The sequence below is a fragment of the Amblyomma americanum genome, chromosome 10 (genome assembly GCF_052857255.1).
Source record: "Amblyomma americanum isolate KBUSLIRL-KWMA chromosome 10, ASM5285725v1, whole genome shotgun sequence".
NCBI lineage: Eukaryota > Metazoa > Arthropoda > Arachnida > Ixodida > Ixodidae > Amblyomma > Amblyomma americanum.
This window is the reverse complement of record NC_135506.1, coordinates 23,903,928-23,927,928: the sequence shown is the minus strand read 5'-3', so window position 1 is coordinate 23,927,928 and position 24,001 is coordinate 23,903,928. Positions and strand designations below refer to the sequence as shown.

At 48.3% G+C, this 24,001-nt stretch overlaps 1 protein-coding gene and 1 non-coding gene across 2 annotated transcripts; both read left to right on the top strand.

Moving 5' to 3' along the window:
- Positions 1–1,893: 1,893 nt before the first annotated feature.
- Positions 1,894–3,915, top strand: LOC144108082 (uncharacterized). Its single transcript, XM_077641363.1, has 3 exons — positions 1,894–2,265; positions 2,890–3,058; positions 3,891–3,915. The coding sequence occupies exons 1-3, from the start codon at positions 2,109–2,111 to the stop codon at positions 3,913–3,915; spliced, it is 351 nt and encodes a 116-aa protein (XP_077497489.1). The 5' UTR covers positions 1,894–2,108.
- A 4,813-nt stretch (positions 3,916–8,728) lies between these two features.
- Positions 8,729–8,800, top strand: TRNAW-CCA (transfer RNA tryptophan (anticodon CCA)). Its single transcript has one exon. It is a non-coding gene; the product is annotated as a tRNA-Trp (tRNA).
- Positions 8,801–24,001: the final 15,201 nt, after the last annotated feature.

The following is a 24,001-nucleotide window of genomic DNA, read 5'->3' as shown; positions in this document are numbered from 1 at the left end:
TTGGATACTGCTCCGACTGCTGTCGCTGGCCCATCGGCACCTGACTCAGACTATTGAGGCACATTTTTTTCAGCCACCGCAGACGGTCGCTGCAGTGGCTTCAGAGAACGTGACACCGCCGGGTAAAATTCGACATGCCTCTGAGCGAGCCGCTAAATCATCGGAAGACCCACGCTGTTTAAGGAACATTCTACGCTGCGAGCTGCGTGCGTTCATGGCCTGCACAAAGCGCCCCCTCGACTACCAACCGGGGACAAGACCTTGCGGCTACAAAGATGCGTGGCAAAGGTGGCTCGGGGCGACTGCATGTTCCGACTGGGAAAAAACGACGTTCGCTTCGTGTGGCGCCAACACCGAGGCGTCGACGTACTTAAGTTGTTTTAACTTTGAAGAAGGAAATATTGTGCTCCACATAGTGCGCAGCTTCAAAAGCGAGAGTGACAAGACTACTTACGAGCGAAACATGGCTCAGCAGAAAACCGCTGTGGGAGAACAAGGACATGCAACGGCTCCTGAATAGGAGGCAACGGCCCACCGGGGTGACGCTGCTGAGAGCAGCAGCAAGGGGGAAAGAGTTTCAGTTGTCGCGTGGCCCACTAGGTTGGTACGACCTCGAGGCAGGAACCAGCGCTGGGGAAGCTACGAACACAACGCCTGTAGCTGATTGGCCCAATCGCGCCTACGGGGTCTCAGTACCAGACAGCCAGCGTCCCGAGGCAGCTCCCTTCCCTGCGAGCATGTCGCCGTTTGGCGAGGGTCATGTGTACGTCGTGACCGAATTCGCAGTTTATACCCCTGCCCCACGGCAGATTTAAAGTCATTCCCGTCGAATGACATTAGCACCTAATGCCATTAATCGTCTGCTACACGGGAACATTTAATGTCATTAGATTGGAATGACATTCTGCATGGAATGAGTTTGGGGAACTCATTCGTATTCGATCTCGAACCGAATGTGTACTCGGGACACCAGATACGCAGTAGAAACAAGCGACGCGAAAAAAATAGCATGTGCACTGCCAAAGTTAGAACTTGTATTTATTTAGTTGCGCTAAACAAATATTAATTTTGGTGCGAACCTCTTGACACTAAAAGCTGTCGTGGATGGCTGTTACTCTCGGTCCCAGCAGCAGCCGACCGGAAAGCAGGGCCTTTCCCGCGTCCGTCGATCATTTTGGGCTGCGTGTTTCTTGGTGGTTGGCGTTCCATGTTCGTTTAGCTCGCAAGTACTTAAATATGTAACTGAACACTTCAAGTTTTGAGCACTTCACTTCACTTCCGCGCGCGTACGCGCGCCGCCGCGTCAGCCATTTTTTTTGTTTACGTTTATCAGATTTGTGATTTACTTTGTACTTGGCTTGCCTTTTTATGGCTTAACTTCTGAATAATTGCCGGAAATAATATTTTAAGCTTATATTATTGTGCAGAAATGTTCTGACCCACTTTTGAAACACTGCGTAACAATTTCAAACATTTTTTTATGCTCACTGATGTCTTTCAGTTGTACTTTCTTTTTCACTGATCGTCACTGCCATCATTTTCGGATGATATTATTTTTTACCGTGTAGCACCGAAGGGGACCGAATGACATTCGATGCATCGAATGACATTCGGTTGGAATGACATTAAATTTGCCGTGTGGCAGGGGTATTACTCAGACGACGGAAGCCCGAAGAACAACCACGGGCCGTCCGCACAGAGTTCGTCTTCCGCGGCTGCACGGAACTACTCTGCGCCAGTCCGTCGTTCGTTTGTAGATACATTTACAGATAAGAACGAGTACACTGCTCTCAGCTGGGGCGAGTCCCACAGAGCCGTCTTTTTTCCCATGCCAGCACGGTGGGCCCAGCTACCGTGATGAGCCCCAAGGAGACGGCTCGGATGGCTCATTCGATGACCAGATCACGCCCACTGGCGAAACAACTCGGCGTGCGAAGATAGCTGGTTCGAAGAGCAGCAGCTACTGCGGCGACAACACGACGAAGAGGTATGCATGCAGGAACCAGCGCTGGTGAACGCCGGTACGAGCCCAACGCCAGTAGCTGAGTGGCCCTAGTCACGTCTACGGGGTCTCAGCATACCACACAGCCAGCGTCCCGAGGCAGAGCATGTCGCCGTATGGCGAGGGGCCGTCCACCCAGAGGAAAACGAGCTACCGAGGCGGGGAGCTTGGGCTGGGAAGCGAGCTGAGAGCCGCCACTCGCAACAAACCCGGGCCTTGCAACGATCATCCCCGGGAGGCGGCCTCGATCGTTGGCCGGACAGGTGAGAGCAGGAGTGTGTCTTTATGAACGGTGGCACACAGGGCAGGCAAACTCCCCGCTTGTTACAAAACACGTAGAGTTTTGTCTGCGCATTATATTCGCTTTTATCGAATCCACATGACGCAAGCGCATAATGGTGAATCCTCCGTGCCCTTAACGAGCAGTCTTGTCGAGGCTGCTTAGAAGCCCAATTCAGGCCTTCCCCGGGTTGCTCCAAGGACGTGTTTGAATAGTGGTACGTGCAGAAATTAATGCATGAGTTCTCGCTTAGGGTAGCAGTGAAAAGCGTTGTTGGTTTCTATTGAACAGGGAAGGCGCCCGTGTGCTGTGCGATGTCAGTGCACGTTAAAGATTCCCAGGAGGTCGAAGTTATTCCGGAGCCCTCCACAACGGCACCTATTTCTTCTTTCACTCCCTCCTTTATCCCTTCCCTTACGGTGCGGTTCAGGTGTCCAATGATATATGAGACAGATACTGCGCCATTTCCTTTACCCAGAAATCAATTATTATTACTTACGGGGCGGTGCAGGTGTCCAACGATATATGAGACAAATACTGCGCAATTTCCTTTCCCCAAAAACCAATTATTTTCACGTCGTGATGCAACCGCTTTGTTCTCTCACAGGTCCCCGCCGGGCCAAGCCGCATGAGCACCGCACCTGCTCGTGGGAACAACTTGGGCGCCCACCTGGGGCGGCTGCCGAAGCCGTCGCCTCTCGCTCCCGCTGCCCGGTCTCGTGCAAGGTCTGTCTGAAGGGACAGAGAAATACTTTTTTGTCTGTCATTCGTCTATTGTATGCCATGCTGCGATCGATGGGTTCCTGGAGGCAGAATACTCTTGTGCTTCCGCTCGCGACACCGTGATTCCAACATTATTTTGTTTTAGGTATATGTCCTAACGATCCCGTCATACCCCTATTCTTGCTTGGCCAGTAACGTCCTTGTTGGCTAATTAACGGGAGTAGGAATGAAATTGTTTATTAGCCCACCGACGTGAATGAGAAGTACAGCCGACCAATAGTCTACGAATACATTGCAAACCTTCGCTGGCCTGTCGGTCGACGCCTTCAGAACTCAGCGATGACCAGCCAACACAGGTCGTGAAGGCCAGGCTTAAATGTGTATTACGCAGCGCTAAAGTGCGTGTACAAAACAAGAATAAAAAGAACATCCGCTCTATTTTTTAAGAATAAAAAGAACATGCGCACCCGCCGCGGTGGCTCGGTGGTTAGGGCGCTCGGCTACTGATCCGGAGTTCCCGGGTACGAACCCGACCGCGGCGGCTGCGTTTTTATGGAGGAAGAACGCTAAGGCGTCCGTGTGCTGTGCGATGCGAGTGCACGTTAAAGATCCCCAGGTGGTCGAAATTATTCCGGAGCCCTCCACTAAGGCACCTCTTTCTCCTCTCGGTCCCTCCTTTATCCCTTCCCTTACGGCGCGGTTCAGGTGACCGCTGATATATGAGACAGATACTGCGCCATTTCCTTTCCCAAAAAAGCAATTATTATTACTTACGGCGCGGTTCAGGTGTCCAATGATATATGAGACAGATACTGCGCCATTTCCTTTCCCCAAAAACCAATTATTACTTTCACGTCGTGATGCAACCGCTTTGTTCTCCCACAGGTCCCCGCCGGGCCAAGTCGCATGAGCACCGCACCTGCTCGTGTGAACAACTTGGGCGCCCACCTGGGGCGGCTGCCGAAGCCGTCGCCTCTCGCTGCCCGGTCTCGTGCAAAGTCTGTCTGAAGTGACAGGGAAATAAATTTTTTTTCTGCCATTCGTCCATTGTGTGACATGCTGCGATCGATGGGTTCCTGGAGGCAGAATACCCTTGTGCTTCCGCTCGGGACACCGTGATTCCGACATTATTTCGTTCAGGTACATGTCCTGACGATCCCGTCATACCCCTATTCTTGCTTGGCCAGTAACGCCCTTGTTGGCTAATTAACGGGGGTAGGAATGAAATTGTTTATTAGCCCACCTACGTGAATGAGAAGAAAGTACAGCCGACCAATACTCTACGAATCCATTGCAAACCTTCGCTGGCCTGTCGGTCGACGCCTTAAGAACTCGGCGAAGACCAGCTAACACAGGTCGTGAAGGGCAGACTGAAATGTATATCACACAGCGCTAAAATACAAAACGAGAATAAACATATGGAATCAAGGATATACCAAGCGAAAGCGTGATTAGAGTCCAGTGGCCCACGGAGCCGGTTGTGCGCCTTTCCTTTCCTGAAAATGAACGGTATTTACAAAGTTGTCAACGCCAATGAACTCTATAACGCCGTTGGCTCACTTGTTTAGTTTGGCTTTTGAGGAAAGGAAATGGCACAGTAACCGTCTCACATATCTCGGTGGACACCCGAATCGCGCCCTAAAGGAAGGGATAAAGGAGGGAGAGAAAGAGGGAAAAGAAACTGAAAATCGAAAGCTGGATTTTGAGGAAAGGCGCGGCGCTGCGCAGCGGCGGGACACCTGTGGCTCGGTGCTACTAGTGGCACATGCGCACTAGTGACTTGAGAGCGAGAAAGAGAGAGCGAAACTGCGCCGTGCGTGACGTCACTCGTGCTCCGACATACGCCGGCTCGCGCGAAGCGCGGTGTTGGCTAGCGTAGTGAAGCTTTTCGCTTCAAAAGAACATGCGCGGACTTATCATGGTGCTTGCAAATTACCTACGCGCAGCAGATAGAATGCGCTATAGTTAATCTTCGAATGCTGCCCTTCGTCCTCTCTCAGCCGCGTTTGCATTTTAGGAACAACTGTGTTTTGGGCCGAAACTCATCGAAAACGTTCTTCTCCGTCACCGGTCGTGCGATCTGTATAGGAACGAGTGCATGCTGGGCACTTTGAAGACTTGCTACAGATACCGAGAACAGTTATAAGCTATTTTTATAAGCCCGTCGTCTCTTCCTTTATGATTACGCACAACCACCGCAGTTAAATAGCATTCGAAAACAATGTTCACCAATCCAGCCCAAGGCTCACACCCCGGCCGTCCCCTCTTCCTTGCCCTCTGCGTCGGCCACGAATCCCAACACGACGCACGCTATCAACGCGGTCACCTCCCAGACCGCGAACTTTCAAGTCGGCCACACGTTCTCTGGCGACCCACGCGGTGTTACCAAATTGCCGGTAATGATCCCGCTACCCTGCCGCCACCGCCGCTGTCAGAGTGGCCCCGACGTATTGCCCTGTTGCGACGGCGAGGCTGACCCGGCCTTTGTTAGCCTCGACACTTTGTCGACCGCTCCGATGTAAAATCTTAAAATGGCGGGCTGAACACCGCCACCAGCACCGCTGGCAAAATTAGCTGCTTTCGCGGCCACTGTTCATGCCGACTAAGAAGGAGCTAGCGCACCACACAGGCGCATCCCGTTTGGAGTGCCGAAAGGTCTTCTGTGGCGACGGCTTCGGATGCCGACCCGATGGTCTGACTGCTGTTGTCTGCCCAGCCGCCGAATCCTTTACAATTGCCAAAGGTCCATGGCTTGCAACGTCGTTGGGACGCGGAAAGGTTAAAAACAATATAGAACCAGGAATTACGAAAGTCACAGAAATCTAAGGTGCTGGTAGTGGTTTTTTTATTAAAATAATAGTAAAAAGGAAGGAAAAGGTTTTTGCTAGCCCCGGCATCTGCCATCGATACTGAAGCACTTCAGCTGGGGCAGCGGAAATAAAGGATAGCAGGCAGAATGGAGAAATGAAATGAAAGAGGTGAGGGAACAGGAAGAGAGGATAGGGGGAGAAGTAATATGTACAAACTATTCACACAATAAGAAATGTGTCCAGGTTGTGCGCGTGATTAATTCATTTTAGAGGAATTAAATCACACATGCGCACAGCACTGTGTTGGCTACAACTGGAGTGGGGCGACCAGTTATTAATCGTTCAAGGTAGAACTCGCGGAGCGTTCGGTCACTGCGTGTAACTATCTGGCGGAGAACAGACGGGACGTCAACAGAAATCTAAGGCTAAGTACACGTTACAAAGAGCGGAAAGCGAAAAATAAAAGGCGCCCCTTCTGTAAAGAGTGGCCATGCATCGAGATTGTCTTCAGATCATATATGTAGGATACGACCCCAGCCGCGCCGATGACATAATGTTTGTGGAGCCGAAACGGGTAAACATCAGCGTGCTTTGCGATGGCAGTGCACGTTAAGGAAACGTTAAGGAAACAGCGTGTCTCAAAGTCCATGTGCAGCCCCAAGGTTGATCACTCTCCGTCTTTCTCATTAATCGAGTAAGTCTGAGTTAGTCAGTCAGAACAACCTTATTTCGTAGCCAGTTGAAGACCCCAGAAGGTGGGCCGCCTGTTCAGCTATAGAGCCGCGCTGTTTATCCACCTCCACCGAGTTGGGCCAAGCGCTCCAGTTTGTGTGCGTGCGTGCGTGCGTGTATGTATGTGCGCGTGTATGTGCTTGCGTGCGTGCGTGGGGGTGGTGGTAAAGAGTGCACTGGACAGTGTTACACGTGAAAAGCATATACTCGGCGTCTGCGGTACGGTGAGAACAATACAATAATAATAATGACAATAATTGGTTTTTAGGGAAAGGAAATGGCGCAGTATCTGTTTCATATATCGTTGGACACCTGAACCGCGCCGTAGGGGAAGGGATAAAGGAGGGAGCGAAAGAAGAAAGGAAGAGAGAGATGCCGTAGTGGAGGGCTCTGGAATAATTTCGACCACCTGGGGATCTTTAACGTGCACTGACACCGCACAGCACACGGGCGCATTAGCGTTTTGCCTCCATAAAAACGCAGCCGCCGCGGTCGGGTTCGAGCCCGGGAACTCCAGATCAGTAGTCGAGCGCCCTAACCACTAAGCCACCGCGGCGGGTAGAATATGGGCAGTTTGGGCAGTTTGGGTCTCCTTGGAAGCCGAATAAAGAGCACGGGGGTAAGTCTGTGCGGGTAAGGAGCACGTTGGTTTCGATTCGACGAAGAATGCGGGATTTTTGTGAGATGAGATGTGGATATGGCGGAGGGAGCAAGGTGCGCTCATCATTTCATGTGCTCGTAGCGTTTGTTTACCTGTTTAATTATAGGCTCAAACTTCGCCAATAGTTAAGTTGGCTCTCGTTAGATGGCGTGGTGGTAGTGGCGGTAACAGGGCGAGCCCAGTCCTTGCTGGAACTCATGAGCGCGCTCGTCAAGGTGGCACACCGGAAATGTGCGGAACGCAACGAATCTGCTACACTGTATCACATCAGGGCTTGCCAGCAAACCAAACTAGCATCAAATGTAAACAGTCCCAAGAAAGGACGCTGCATTATTATTATTATTATTAAGCCTGGAAGACTAGCTCAAGCTGATCAGCCGAGCCCGCTTGACATGTACTGAGGCCTCTGGAGCCCTGGACTAGCACCCCCCCCCCCCCCCCCCCTAACACTTCTTATGGAACAAAAATTGTTTTTTTCTTTTTCCTTCTCTTTCCGGCCCATAATTTGAACAGCGAGCGCGTGCCGAAGCTGCTTTGTCGACGTCACCGGCCGGACAATAAAAATAATTACTTTCACGAAGTAAATAAGAGGGATCGCTTTCACTGAGAACGCTTGGTAACAGACTCGTAAAATGAACATATATGAAAACAATTGTCTGTGCCCGTGTTTAGGCACTGTTTTTTGCGCTGTCGAAAGAATAATCATAGCATAAGTCAACACACGTTTTTTGGGCCTTCATTGTGGAAGCTTCGCTCCTCCTGCCAGGACACAACCCCTTGTGCGGGACGACCTTTCAGGTGAAAGTCCAGACATTGAGTTGATGGGGGTCGTCGAGGCTTTCCTCCAGCATTTGTGGACACTGTCAACGCTCTTTATCTGACCTCGTGAGAATGGCAGCAAACCAAGATTCCGGGAGGAACAGAAGCAGTGGCGGGCGCTCTCAGCATATAATATGCATCCACTGTGCAGTTTGATCGATTCAGGATATAATATCAGGTCTTCCGGTTAGTGCAATGTTCACTACAAAATAATGTATTTTTTTTCTTACACACTGTTTCTGTTTCGAATTCAGCCGCCGAATGATGGCTGTGACGTGACAGACGATTTGAGGTGACGTGAGGAATACAAAAATTTCTGTATGGTCGCTGCTTTCTTCGTTTCAGTACACGCCAAATCTTGCGCAATTCTTTCCAAGAGTTACAAGCTCAAAAAATGAACAAAAGGAGAGTATAGCGCAGTTTTTGCATGGCTCACGTGGCCTTAAATCGTCTGCGACATCACAACCATCGTTGCTGCTAAAACTGAAACAAGGAGCGAAAACTTCAATTATACATTATTTAGCTGCTGTAGGTAGGTTCCACGTCGTGAGTCATGGACACTATTCTCTTGCGCATAATTCGAACCGAAAAGCACGCATCCAAAAATTTCGTGCCGTTGCCTGTCGTAACACGATTATATAAAAGCCCACAATATATAAATCAATTTTCATATCGCATTTTTGTCGGCCGGGAACACAGCGGACTCGGTGGCGCAACGGTAGCGCGTCTGACTCCAGATCAGAAGGTTGCGTGTTCGAATCACGTCCGGGTCACGTCTTTTTTTACTTTTATATTTTTATCTTTATTTCTTATTTATTTCTTTATTTTTATAAGCTAAGGCTCCACATATACGTTCTCACACCAGCTTGATCTAGCGGTAGCGCACTCAAGTGTGCCTCCAAACTCGCACGCTCTGTTCAATTCCTGGAACAAAAACATTGTTCACGGGAAGGGGAAGGAGCTGCAGTCATTACAGTCTAAACTCGATCAGGCACTCGCTCCACCACATTCAAATGCTCACGGACCGAATCAAACACTTCATCAAACAGATCTGTACGAGTGGAACCCAAGATTGTGACGGGACGAGGTAGCGAAATATTCTGGCCGCAGTGCCCGCAGAACTGCAATCCCACGTTGCCTCTTGTCGCGAAAAGATGCCTCGACGCTGCTTGAAAATGTGCTTCAAAGTTGGGGCCCAGGAAATACTGCGCCAGATGGGGAAGAGTGTGTGAAAAAGTGAAGGAAACAGATGTGAACTGATACATAAACATACGGGGCAAGAAGCTAAGGCGAATGAGCATCCAATAGAAGAAAACGCCATGAGTTCTGCGCGCGCGCGCACGCACGCACACGTGCAAACCTAAGCTCAACAAACGGACCCTGGCCAATCCCCCACCGTGGGTATGTGCCATCATCTTTCAGAAACAACAACAACAACAACAACAACAACAACAACAACAACAACAACAACAACAACAACAACAACAACAACAACAACAACAACAACAACAACAACAACAACAACAAATGGACCAACAATTCCAGCTCTACGCGTAATTGCATATGCACACCCACTAATGCGACTGCTGCGAACAAGTTCGCTCCAAGTTAGTTTGCGCGCTCCACAGTAGCGGAACTCGAGGCGGACTAACTGCAGGAAAGAAATAAAAACAGAAACAAAAGGTAAGAAGTTAGTTCGTGTCGTACTAGTCGCGGGAAGTCTGAATCGGGAAGAGGAAAGAGGAATTAGTTGGAACCGGAAAAGTTGGCTTGGGTTTCGGCAGCACTCCCGCACTACTCCACCAAATCTAGAGTTCCCGACGGCACCGCTACCACCAACGTAGCCTGCAGCAACACCTCTCCACGACGACCAGCATGTATAGACACACGCCTGTTGTGGCCCTGCGCCTAGCGCAGATAGTTAGGCGAAATCAGCGGGAGCCACGTTCGAGCTACGTGTTGGGGGCAGCGCATTTCCGCGCATACCTTGGCGCACGAATTGATGAGTATTATAGGTGAAACAAAAACACTGCGAAAAAGAAGTGCGGGAAGAGTTAAACGGTTCGGCCAGCCACGTCGAATTCACATGCGCCGAGCTCAGCGCCGTGAGCCACTGCACATCTGCATTGGGCGAACCGAGGCTTACGTTTAGCGTTATTAAAAGTGAAAAAAAACAACAACTGAATAGCGCTGTTTGCATCGTTTCATTACTCATGCAGTATGTATGCCACATCTCGTATCATGTTTCTGAACTTTAAAGTGCCTCGTTAACGACTCAATTAGATCCCAGTATTTCTTCTCTCTTACTGCACCACAACGCAGTTTGTCGCAATCCCTTCAGCCACCCTTTCCTTCGCCGTCTGTTTTCTGCGGTCATGCTCTATTCTGGAGACTGTTTTGAGACGCGTCCCCAGAGATATATCCTCTCATCCGCGGAGCGATCAAATCCGCGCTTGGTGTAGTCTTAAAGAGCTGTCAGCGGTCCTTCAGAAGCGACTCCCTTCGTGACTCTTACGAGTCTCCCTCCGCTCCGTCTGCTTTTCTTTTTATTTGTTGCCATAAATTTCTTTTGAGTCCTCACCTCCTGAGCTCCGAAGCTAGCTAGAGGCAGTTTTAAGACCTCATACGACTCTGCTTTTCAAGGACCGCTCACGGCCAGCAGACAACGGTGACAGCTCTTCGCGAATTTGTTTCTTTTTCTCTTTCACTTCTTGCGTTTCATCACATTTTTTTTTTCATTTTTTTTACAGCTTGCAGTCGCGCTTTGAGCGAGTGACGCGCGTGTTTGTAAAAGAGGCACTGTACAAAAAACAAATCGAGCATTATCTAAGTCACGCCTCCACACACACGCATCAAAGTCCTCGAAGCTCGAGCTCGAATTCGCACTTCACAGCTCCCTTCGGGGCGAGAGCGTCTTCTTGACAGACGACCGTTTTGGAATCATTTATACTTGCGCGGAATTCCGAGACGACCACGGAAGGCCGGGTTTGTGTTTAGAGACCATTCCTGTTTGTTTTCTTCTTTGTCTTCTACTGCACCATTCTCACATTTCACGCAAGCTCAGAATCCGACAGCGCTTGTACGCACGCACGCACGCACGCACGGCTTGTCGTTAAAACTCTCTCGGGAAAGAGTTCGAGCAACTGCGACGCGAACGAGTGGACGGGCTGCGGTCGTTTATCACTGGAAAGCCATCGCTTATATTTTTAACGAAGAAGCTGCGTGCGGGGCCTCGCGTGGATACAGTAACGCGTAGGCTTAATGACAAAGAAAAAAAAAATCAGCAAACGGAAACAAACCAATGAAAGACACGGGGAACGACTGGAAGAAGTGATATGCGTTGTTTGGCTGAAACCAAAGCCCTAGAGAGAGACGTGCAACGGTGGTTCGGTCGTCGAACGAGGCGACGCCGCGGAAAGAGGTCTGGTGGCTTCAGCTGCGTAATTAAAGAGTGACGAGATGCAATGGTTACTTGTTGTTCTTGTTTACAGAGTACATATGTGATGTGTGGCTCTGCTACCCCCGAGCGCGTTCTTCTCTCGGGACATTGGTGTTGTTTTTTGCCAGAATAAAAAACCGACACCAGCTCGTACGCAAGCGGCGAGTGCATGAGGTGTGTGTGGAGGCGGGAGCGCATCTCTTCGTTCGTGTAGATCGCTGCGTACTGATAGCGAGCGCTCTGCTGGTATTAATCATTGCTGAGCTGAATCGAGAATGAGAAAACTGTCGTTAAGCTTGCCGATTTGTTACACGCCTTTTCGTATCTTTATCACTTCTTTTTTTGCTTCCGTTAAGCGAGAGCTCTAAAATGAGGCCTCTGTTGAATGAATTCTGGCATCCCACTCCGTCCTGCTTTTTCGAGCTGCGTGTGGAAAGAGGTGTTGCGAGTCTTACGGGGTGGGTATTCTGTGCGTGGCATTGTTCCCAAGGATCACAGTGGTAAATATGTTAATGAGTGAGCATCATGTGAATGTTTCACAACAATGCGACTTAGCGGAATAACAAGGCTTCACATAGAAAGGATAAAGTTTAGAGGCGAAGTTTTTTGGGTAGCACTTTTAATAGCGAGGTAACTGTGAAATATTGTTTGATGCTGTTATAAACTTATTGAAGGGAATGGTCTAATCTCGCAATATGTTGCGAAGTCTTGTTTTTGTAGCGTAAGCTACACTGTCCGAGGTTGACCAGTTTCGCGTGCATCCTGGACAGCCTTGCTGCGCATGCGCCAGGACAAGTGACGTCACAAAGGTGAATTAAAAGAGCCCTGTGTCGAAGCTGGGAATCAAACCAGGGCCTTTGGCGTTCTCTCAGACGCTACCACTCCACCACGGCGGCTTGATGTTTAACCGTGAATAAAGGCGCAGCATAAATAAGCACAAGGTATCCGACATAAGGAGGCTTAATATGGAGAGGAACGAGCACGCTCTAAAGAACGGACGTAGCCTAAAAGCAGTGAAGTGGAAACTAGGCATAGGGAACAACTAATGTATGCGTTAAGAGGCAAGGAGGGCAATGTCATTAGCAATGTGGATAAGACAGTTAAAGTAGCCGAAGTAGCCGAATGGGGTGGAGCTCATATGGCAGGTTCTCTCAGATCATGAGTAGCAGGTTACCAATATCCCCCAAGAGAAAAGTGTACAGTAGCTGTATTCTACCGGTACTCACCTACGGGGCAGAAACGTGGAGGCTAACGAAAAGGGTTCAGCTTAAGTTAAGGACAGCACAGCGAGCCATGGAAAGAAAAATGATAGGTGTAACGTTAAGAGACCGGAAGCGGGCAGAGTGGGTGAGGGAACAAACGCGTGTTACTGACATCCTAGTCGAAATAAAGAGGAAGAAATGGGCTTGGGCAGGGCATGTACTGTGAATGCAAGATAACCGCTGGTCTTTAAGGGTAACGGAGTGGATTCCATGAGAAGGCAAGCGTAGCAGGGGGCGGCAGGAGGTTAGGTGGGCGGATGAGATTCGGAAGTTTTCAGGCATAGGGTGGGCGCAGCTGGCGAAGGACAAGGTTTATTAGAGAGACATGGGGTGGGAGAGGCCTTTGCCCTGCAGTGGGTGTGGTCAGTCTGGTGATGATGATGATGAGTGAATGTGCGCCTTTCATATATTAACTCTTCCGAACCAGATGTCGCCGCGCTTACGCTACGTATATCCTGGCCTGGCAGGGCTAGGCCATCATCAATTTTAGGTTTGTCTTGCGCTGGCACGGAATACCTGACATCGTAATAGAAAGCGTGCGCGTTTTTTGTCATTAATTCGCAGAAAACTACAAGCGTCCCGATGAGGGGTCTGCGGATGTAATGATTCTTATGGTGGCATCTTATGATACGTGAAAATGTTGCGTTCACAAACAACTTCCCGGGTGAAAAAAACTCGATTGCCCATAGTTTCTCTGCTACGAGGTGGCAAAGTTTGGGGGATTTCTTTTGGGCTGAATATGTATTAAAAAAAACTCTACCTCATTTGAAGGGACACACAGGTCAACGGCAACCAATTATTGTTGCTAATGAAAATTTACGCTCTCATCTCGGCGAGAAAATGAATCATTGCGAGAAACTCCTACGCCTGATAAATGGAGAAGAGAGCTGGTTATTTTTTTTTTTTGCTCTGCTGGAGGCCGCAGTTAGACATTGCAAGCACAGTATGACCCTTTTCCCTCGATTTTGCCTGTACTTATATTTTTCCTTGCCTAGCGTTGGTCGTGTTACGGAGGTTTACGATCACGTTACAAGAGGGAATTCCTGCGCTAAAAATGTAGCCTTGGCTCAGTCCTCTGAATGGGGAATTACTCAAATATTTGTTCGATTATAATTTCCCAACTTCAGTCAATGCGACAATGTTTTATAAGCTTCACGGAGTATGTTACCCAACCGCGGAAGTCTCTAAGCAGAGGCGTTTGCTCGAGTAAATGTCGACAGCATTTTCGAAATCGACATCATTTGATGTCTTCCTTTATATCAGGAGTCAAAGTTCACCCACTAAATGAATCGATTCGTAAACTTCTAGCTTGGTGTAGTCTCAGCACCGCGCGCCGATGCGAGAGGGCCACTGAGCTCCTCTCCAAGATTTGCACGCAATAGAAAAGTCGATGAAGGTTCGGCACGCTTTCGCTTTTCAATGTGAGTCGCGTTCTCACCTAACGAGGAAGATTCTTTTCCAGACCTACGTTCCCAGAAAAAGCGATTGTAGAACGCATGGTGACACCATAGCCCGTATAATAGTGCGTTCTTAGGACGACAAAGCAAAAGAAACATAGAGCAAACATGACGAGATACCGGACTTTTTGTTTGCTTTTTTTAACTTTTTATGGGGCAGTAAATGTTTTCACGAAGATGAGACGGGGCATAAAGCCATCTGAAGTTGTCTTCTAAAGCGGCTTTCATTTTCTTGGCTGTAGCTTTTGTCTTCTTTGTATTTATTAGCTTTTCTTGTCCTATCTTATTTCTGGTTGAAGCGTTTACTTTGATCAGGATAAGGGTGAGGCTTACACAAAACGTCCCTGTCGAGACGTCCCCTTTGTTCGCTTAAAACTCGCCATTTCCAACTGAAGGTTTGTATTCGTCTGCTTCACTGACAGGCTGTGGGAGCATCTACAGGAAGGCGCTACAGGCTGACAGCAATCGCTGCAGTCATGGTGATCCCTCAGAACCAATGACATTTAGAGCTAGGCCAACGCGTACAGAGAGAATTGATGGCTCGAGCAGAGAACTCCGACTCCCAGGAGCCTCAGAACACAGACAGGAAACAAGGATACAACAAGCGACACAGAAGGAGGCTACCGAGAGCGACGCTTAGACGATTTAAGTAGATTCGCCACGCTCGGAGGCGCTGGACAAAGCGGGCGTGTCTCTGTCTGAAAATTGAATCTCAAACTTTTTCTCTCCCTTTGTCCCTGTCGGTTTCCCCATTACCGAAACGCGATTCCTCTTCCTTTTGTGCAGAGATCAGGAAAAACTTTACTGTCCACCGATATAGGAGGCACCCCCACCTTCCCAACTCAGGTCTCACAGCCTCTTCAATTACTTCTATTTTCTTTTTCTTAAAACGCGTTCTCTTTTCGTCGCGCCTATTTACACTCTGCACAGTTCCACCGCATGCTTTCCCATCCCTAAAACCTCCGTTTTTATTTATCCACTTTTCTCGTTTTTCTGTTTCCCTATTTCGGGAGAAATCTCTTTAAGTCGCTGTCGAACTTTTGTGCCGAGCTTTACAGTCAATTCTTTCCCCTTAACCTTGCGCAAGCTTTCTCTCCATGGCAGCCGAAGGTAGTGTCTTCCTACGATTTGATTATTTTCCTCTTCTCGTTTTTTTATTGGCTTGATCATTGTTCGCGCACTTCAGCCATTTAACGGTCTGCAATTTCGTGTTCGTGTTCGTTCTGCTGCCCAGTGGCAACGAAGATTAGACCGTTTTTCTCGGCAACATTAGCTTCTATATGCGATTCGAGACCTGTCTTTCCGCTCCGCCACATTTCTCCCCGAGGCTTTGTAATCGTTTCTGTTGTCAGGCGTGTCTACGCTCAGAACAATGTCATCCTTGCGCCTGGCAGGGCCTTTTTATTTTTGCTGTCCTTTAGTGCTGGCTCTCTCGGATTCGTTTCCTGCTTGCGTCTTTGCTTTTAAAGTCGTGAACAGACGACGTCAATAATAATAATAATAATAATAATAATAATAATAATAATAATAATAATAATAATAATAATAATAATAATAATAATAATAATAATAATAATAATAATAATAATACTTGGTTTTTGGGGGAAAGGAAATGGCACAGTATCTGTCTCATATATCGTTGGACACCTGAACCGCGCCGTAAGGGAAGGGTAAAGGAGGGAGTGAAAGAAGAGAGCAAGAGAGAGGTGCCGTAGTGGAGGGCTCCGGAATAATTTCGACCACCTGGGGATCTTTAACGTGCACTGACATCGCACAGCACACGGGCGCTTTAGCGTTTTTCCTCCATAAAAACGCAGCCGCCGCGGTCGGGTTCGAACCCGGGAACTCCGGATCAGTAGTCGACGACGACGTCAATGACAAACAAAAGAAATCGCACACGAGGGAAACAAAAACTTGCTAAAAACTATTGCATTCAAATGAAGACCTTTGTGTCAAATTGGAGGCAGAAGAATTCAATAAATGCAGATTGAAAAAAAAAATTGCCGGTGGTTTAGCTCTGGTTAAACCTGGAGTGACGCGATAGCTACAGCCGGCCGAGTGGAACTCGCTCAGTTGAATTGCAAAGTCAGTCTTTCGCGGCTCCCATTCGCTGGGTGTTCCTTCTTCATCTTAGTCCCACTTGACACGGCGCGTGCGCACAGCTGTGGCAGCTCGCCGGCAGCAGCAGCGGCTCCGCATCACGTGGCTGGTCACGTGACCAACACATGACCAACCATGTGACCACGTGGCGGTGGCGGCGGCCGCCACCGTCACGTGCCACCGCGACCCGGGAGGCTCGAAATGCTACCGTAATGTAGCTATCGCTACAAAACTCACTTGTTCTGAGCAAAAATCTGAACTCTTCGTGATCCGTCGTAAACAAAGAGGTAGGCGTACCACGACATCCCCCCCGCAAATAAACGTCTATGTTAATGGACGATCTGTCAAAGAGGTACAGACCATGAGAATACTGGGGTTGTATTTACAAACAAATGGAAAAAATACTGACACACTCACTAAGCTAAAACGCACGGTAGAAGCGACGGCGCGATTACTCCGCCGCATAGCTAACCGCAGACAAGGGGTGAGGGAAAGAGATTTATGCCGCCTAGTGCAGGCCTTTGCGCTGAGCAGGATACTCTATGCCACCCCTTATCTGAAATTTTCGAAAGCAGAAAAGGACAAATTGGATAGCATGATACGGCAGGCCTATAAGGCTGCGTTAGGACTCCCACTAAATGCCTCAACCGAAAGGCTTATGAGGTTAGGAATACATAACACCTACAATGAACTGAAAAAAGCCCATTTAATGGCTCAAACAGCGCGATTAGCCAATTCCAGAACTGGCAGGAGTATTCTAACCAGGCTCGGAATTAACTTTCAACCTACGAATAACGATGCTAAAGTAGACTTACCCCGCGCCTATAGGACGGCCCTACTAATCAAACCACTCCCCAAAAACATGCACCCCTTACACCATGAGGGTAGAAGACAAGCACGAGCCAAAGCCTTATATAAGAAATACAGACAGTGTGCTGCAACACTTTATGTAGATGCGGCAGAATACAAAAATACCAATGCCTTTGCAGTTGTGGTTGTGAACGAGAATGGTGACCACATCGTCTCGGCGACAATCAAAACGAAATCCTCTGAAACGGCAGAAGAGGCGGCTATAGCCCTCGCCCTAGCACATACCCAAGGGAGCTTCATCCTCAGCGATTCCAAAATGGGTATCAATAATTTCGCTAAAGGGCGAATTACGAACACCTCCCTTAGAATCCTTAACGCAACCAAATTCTCACCAAATTATTCCGAATTGATATGGGTCCCGGCCCATTCGGGGAATCCGGGGAACGAGGCAGCCCACAATAAAGCCCGAGGTTTCGTCGACCGGGCAGTGGATGAGTCTGGCTCCCTGAATTTCACGAAGGACTCAATGATCACATATCATGATCTCACCAATCATTTTAAACTAGAGAGGAGAATTTTTCCCCCTCCAGACAAAAGACTTACTAAAGAACAAGAGGTTACGTGGCGTCGTCTACAGACGAGATCGATACGCACCCCATCACTCCTCGCGCACATTTATCCAGATCTTTACAACCCAAACTGCAAACACTGTGGCCAACGTGCTACCTACGATCACATCCTGTGGGACTGCAAAATAGAGCCACCTCCGGGTGATCTAGTTACAGCTCCTTCTCTCGAGCGGTGGGAGACCGTGCTGGCTAGCTCTGACCCCAGAACGCAAGTTTTGGCGGTGGAGTGGGCTGACAAAGTCGTCGAGGGCTATGTACTCTCGACCACTTAACGCGACTTCTTGCCAAGCTCTTCCCGGCGAATAAAATGTTTTACAACAAAGCTACAAAACTAAATGTTCACATTTCCAGGTAGCAAAGATGCGAACTTATAATGGGAGCTCTGTTAAGCAGAAAGTCACTCGCTTGTCGGGTGTAATCTACATGGCGAAAAAAGAAGTGCGAGGCAATACGACGTCATATCTAGTAAGCGGGTATGACATTATGTCTGATATCTGATAACAAACAAAATTTCAGATAGCATAGCTGGGACATCCACACAGCCCGGCTAGTGTCACGATACATGTTCAGGAATTGTCGGATTTGTGCCTGGCTGCTCGGTGCAAACGATAGGAAACACTCATACTCGAACAAAGGTGCGAACAGCGAGCGAACTAAGGAACCATCAACCGACTGAAAAATGGACATCACGATTCTTGTCCCAAATTTGTTGCCTCCCTCTGATAACGACGACGAATGCAGGAGAGGTGTATAGGCGTATTTGTAAGTTACTTACTCTGATAACTTTGTCCTCGAGCCTAGTAATTAAATCTTGAGCCCTCCGTTATGGCAACTCGTTATACCTGCCTTTTTTCACCCCTTTAAAAAAATGTCTCAATTCGTGGTTGAGACGTCCACCGAGCGTAAGACGGTTACTGCGCCTTTCCTCATAAGCGACCTTTGCGGTTAAGTTTTCTTATCTTTTTGCTTAGTTCTGCGATATTGTCGGCGTACACAAGCCCACCGCCGTGATCCCACTCGGCAAAAATGTATGGTTTGAAATTCAAACACATGAGAAATGACACTATCTCGTCGGTTGTTATCACTTTCCCGCCAAATTAGGATCCTGACGTTTTCGTGGAGCGCTCGGCTACTGATCCGGAGTTCCCGGGTTCGAACCCGACCGCGGCGGCTGCGTGTTTATGAAGGTCAAACGCTAAGGCGCCCGTGTGCTGTGCGTTGTCAGTGCACGTTAAAGATACCCAGGAGGTCGAAATTATTCCGGAGCCCTACAATACGGCACCTCTTTCTTCCGTTCTTCTTTCACTCCCTCCTTTATCCCTTCCCTTACGGCGAGGTTCAGGCGTCCGCTGATATATGAGACAGATACTGCGCCATTTCCTTTCCCCCAAAACCAATTATTATTATTATTATTATTATTATTATTATTATTATTATTATTATTATTATTATTATTATTATTATTATTATTATTATTATTATTATTATTATTATTATTATTATTATTATAGGAGCCCAGCACTTGCTGCCCGGAACATCCCGCATCTCTCACCACCTCCTGCATTCGAGGAGGGTGCTGCGACTACTAGGCCACCTTTGCCCTGCCCGTTCCATGGGTTGAGTCTCGGCGTTAAGGGCCGGTATTCAGAACCTCAGGAAGGTTACGGGATGTTACCCCCCTCCCCGCCGCGGTGGCTCAGTGGTTAGGGCGCTCGACTACTGATCCGGAGTTCCCGGGTTCGAACCCGACCGCGGCGGCTGCGTTTTTATGGAGGAAAAACGCTAAGGCGCCCGTGTGCTGTGCGATGTCAGTGCACGTTAAAGATCCCCAGGTGGTCGAAATTATGCCGGAGCCCTCCACTACGGCACCTATTCTTCCTTTCTTCTTTCACTCCCTCCTTTATCCCTTCCCTTACGGCGCGGTTCAGGTGTCCAAAGATATATGAGACAGATACTGCGCCATTTCCTTTCCCCAAAAAACCAATTATTATTATTATTATGTTACCCCCCCCCCCCCCCCCTTCAACATATGGAAGAGGAGTGCTAATTGATCAGCGAGCATGGCTGGTAAATAAAAAAAAAGTGGCCAGTAACTGTACATATACGTGGACATGTCTCTCTCAAATGCTTGACCTCCATATATCACAAAATGGAAATACTTCTACAGCGGCGATGAAAATTCGCATTATAGAGCATCCTAATCATCAAGTAATTTTTTGTTCCTCATGGAACATATGCTTCTTGCAAGAAACATATCCAAAGGAAACAGAACATAGGACGAGTATTCGCCAGGGTCCCTCACCCATTCCTCTTCTCCCTTTAAACGCCCCTCTGTCCACATTTCAGCCGGGGTTTCCCAGACAACACGACGTTCATCCATCCTCATCAAGGAAGCGGCACGTTTGCGCACAGCTAACGCACGCAGGCAAGACGAAAGTGCACTCGTACACCAGAGCCCAGTGCGCTCCGGGGAGTCCCCAAAAGCGCCCGCTTACCGACGCACTAAGGAGGAGGTCGGGGGGTGGGGGTGGGGCGCTTCCCCACTTTGGGCACCAAACTCGAGGCTAAGCGCGAGAGAGTGGGTAAAACAGAGGCTAAGGTGGAAATGGTAAATGGGCAGCGGCATTCGTAAATTTTAATTAGGGGCACAAACATCGCTTTCTCTGCAAACACTCTCCTCTCTCTCATCCTCCTCTCTTCCTTCGGCGGCGCATGCGCGGACAAGCCGAGCCGAGCCTTTTGTACGAAGCTGATGCCCAATGCGGGAAGCACACTTGAAATGCTGCGTGCCTGTATGTAAGCGTTGGCCGTCGGCATGGAGGCTTTGAGAGACGGAGTGCCTCTCATTTAGCGAAAGAGCGGGCGGCGGGAAACCAATTAGTTAATTGCTGAATGGCGAGACCAATCTTTTACGAAGGAACTTGTGTTCATCCGGATTCTTTCGTTGAGTTCGCGCAGGACGCTCGGGCTTCGACATTCCGCGGCTTGAAAATGATTTGATTAAGCGCTCCGTGGGTTCGGCATGAGCGAATTCGATCCGCGCGCCCAGAACGCGAGGACCTTTCAGGCGAGGTCGGGATGAATGCGGTTTCTGAAGCGGTTTCGGGAGATGGCGTTGGCCAGGATTGTGGGAGGTTCGTTGACTTTTCACGGCTAATGCTGGTTACAATGATTTGTTTGGTATTAAGAGGAAAATTTAGACCTTGAAATAAACATTAGAAATACAAAACAACCTGAGAAAGAAGCCGTTAATTGTTGTTTATGTTAAGAAATATGCGTGAGCCTCGATAATTTCATAACTATTTAAACCAAGCTATCAGCCTTGGTATCGTGCCAACCGTGCGAGCACAACCAGGGCGTTGCCGATGCAGTGGGATCAACTGAAAAAATGCGCGGAACGCTGCAAGTCTACGTTCGACACCATGCAGTCATGTCTATTCTGGACACTTGCCCGCGACTCCTTAAGTTTGACCATCGCGATAGGCGGCCATGGGCTTGAATGTCATAGTTCCTGAGAGCGTATGCGCTTTATTCAAAGGTAGCTCTGACCACACCAGACTCGAAACTTTCCACTACACCTGCGTGGCGAAGTTTCGCACTCTGACCGTTGCAAAACGTGATGGTTGGTAGGCCATCATGACATCTATGGCATTGAGGGCAATTCGTCAGGGCTGCTCAAAGTATGAATGCGATAAAGCAGAGTGGTAGGCGTCACCGGTACATAAGTGCCGAACTCAAAGGCAGCACTACCATCTCTAACATCAAGCCATATTGGAAACTCTTAGTTTGCTTCTAAATATCGTAAACCCATCTGATCAAAGAGTTTTCGCTTTGTCACGGCGCTCTAAGTGATGCTGGCACTCGTGCAAGTGTCGTAGCAAGAGAAGGTTACGGCTTCCTTAATTAATCCACAGAGTTCTGCAAAATTCCACGGGTATTAGACTGCCAGGATAGAACGGGAGCACTGTGCAAAAGCTCTCACTACGTTTTAATACGCTCTCAACTTCTCAAGTGCTTCTCGAATTGTAAATAGCCAGGAAGGTTCGAAGTATGCCAGCCACAGAATAGCATGAAAAGGCTAAAGAACCACATGTATTTAAGCCCTTGTGTTGGTCATGACTTAACTTGCCGAAATTGTTGGCGGCTGCGTTTTTATGGAGGAAAAACGCTAAGGCGCCCGTGTGCTGTGCGATGTCAGTGCACGTTAAAGATCCCCAGGTAGTTGAAATTATTCCGGAGCCCTCCACTACGGCACCTAATTCTTCCTTTCTTCTTTCACGCCCTCTCTTATCCCTTGCCTTACGGCGCTGTTCAGGTGTCCAACGATATATGAGATAGATACTGCGCCATTTCCTTTCCCCAAAAAACCAATTATTATTATTATTAGTCTTACTCGTAAGCACTTCAATCACTCAGTATTTTCATTAGTTACAAGTACTTCTGCAGCGAAAGCTCCTGTGTTGAATACCCTTTGCATTCAGTCATAAATGTTGCATCCTGAGCGCGAACTAAATTCCTTTAATTTGTTGTGAACAAGTATTAAAAAGAAGAATGATTAATCAACAATTATCTTTTTTTTCTAAGCGTCTTATTTACACTTTCAATGTTTTCTTATGTGTGTCAAATCTTTATATTAAAAAGTTTGTCTTCTACATAAAAAGCTCTTTCTGTCGTGAGCGCATCCCCAAATTTAAGAGGAAGGAGATACTTTCTTCCAATAGACCCAGACAATGCAACTCACTTTGGTTGAATTGCTTCCTTAACGTTTCTGTCGTCTGTCCGGACCAAGACTTCGACTTTTTTGTCCTGGGCTATTGTGCTTCTTATGCAGTGGGCAGAGTAAATTGGCATCCCACTATCCTAGGTTCCTCGACGGTGGCTTAGTGATCGAGGACTTCATGAATAAGTAATGAACCGCCTGTTCCCTTAGCAAAGAAGCACGCTGTACAGAGTGTGTAAATGAAGGGAACAAATTTCGTGTCCACTCCTTTCAGGTTAACTTTAACGAGCAACCGTCCTGTTTGTTTCTCCTTTTTTCTTTCTTCAAGAGTCACGCTTCGCAGAAGGTCGGGCGCTCACTTAGGCTGGCTATACAGAGTCCGCATAGTAATGAGCGAAAGGTAAACAAGCTTCCGTATTCCGCCTGAACAAACTTTAAGAAAGTCTGTAGGAATTAAAGGTTCCAGAGTTCGCAAAGTTTACCGTGACTTTGATGCACGAAGCAGTTTGCATCCTTCATGACCCACATTACCAAAGGTAGTTAAAAAGCAATGCCAAGTCGACGCCTGATTTTCAGGAAGCAGCTGGAAAACGGTAAGACAATAGTTATCTCAACGCAAGTTTGTGTATATTTCTAAACAAACATTTCAAGAAGGCTGAGTTTTTATCGTTTCGATGGCTTTACCATTCCAATGTCTTACCTAGAGAATTGCCCCTACATCTTACGACAATCTGAGTTTTGGGAAATATAATTACCGTGAACAACTTGATTGATTCACATGTTCCCGGCCCAAGCAACCTTCTGTGGGCTTGTCCCTTGGAGAAAAACAGTAAACAAGAACTCAAAAGCACCTCCATTTCTTCCCCAATGCTTTATCGGTGCGTTCGCTGCGAAATGAATTACTGTCTCTGAAATAATACGCAACGCGGGTCACCAAAGCATCGATAGTAAGTTTGAGAAGCCTTCTTGCTTCTTCTAAAAGCCTGAAGCACTGCTCCAGCAGCAGATGTCCGGAAGGCAGCCCTGTAATTACGATCTCTTCAGAATTGCTCAATGGCTGAAGCTGCACGAAATAAACACATGTGTAAGACATGGATGAAAGCACGTCCAGTTCCTGGGCCTTCGGGCAGCGGAGAAAATGGCGGTCCTCGGGTTGTGACTCTGAAAGATACAGTTGTTACGTCATTGTCATGGAGATTCCGTCGACGATGAAAGATTTGGTTTGGTTTGTGGGGGTTTGACATCCCAAAGCGACTCAGGCTATGAGGGACGCGTAGTGGAGGGCTGCGGATAATTTTGACCCCCTGGGGTTCTTTAACTTGCACTGACATCGCACAGTACACGCGCCTCTAGAATTTCGCCTCCATCGAAATTCGACCACCGCGGCCGGGATCGAACCCGCGTCTTTTGGGTCAGCAGCCGAGCACCATAACCACTGAGCCACCGCGGCGGCTGACGGTGATGAAAGGTTGCATCATGAACGCTTTAGGTGGTCGCGTAAAACACAGCTAATGGCTCCGCCACAATGTCTCTACGCAGAAAATTTCAGAAAGGACA

What these genes read in the sequence shown, in the direction of transcription:
- LOC144108082 (XM_077641363.1), top strand. Translation starts at nt 2,109, where the DNA reads ATGTCGCCGTATGGCGAGGGGCCGTCCACCCAGAGGAAAACGAGCTAC. An exon ending in CTCGATCGTTGGCCGGACAG is followed by an intron (nt 2,266 to 2,889) that starts GTGAGAGCAGGA and finishes GTTCTCTCACAG; the next exon opens with GTCCCCGCCGGGCCAAGCCG. An exon ending in TTGTCTGTCATTCGTCTATT is followed by an intron (nt 3,059 to 3,890) that starts GTATGCCATGCT and finishes GTTCTCCCACAG; the next exon opens with GTCCCCGCCGGGCCAAGTCG.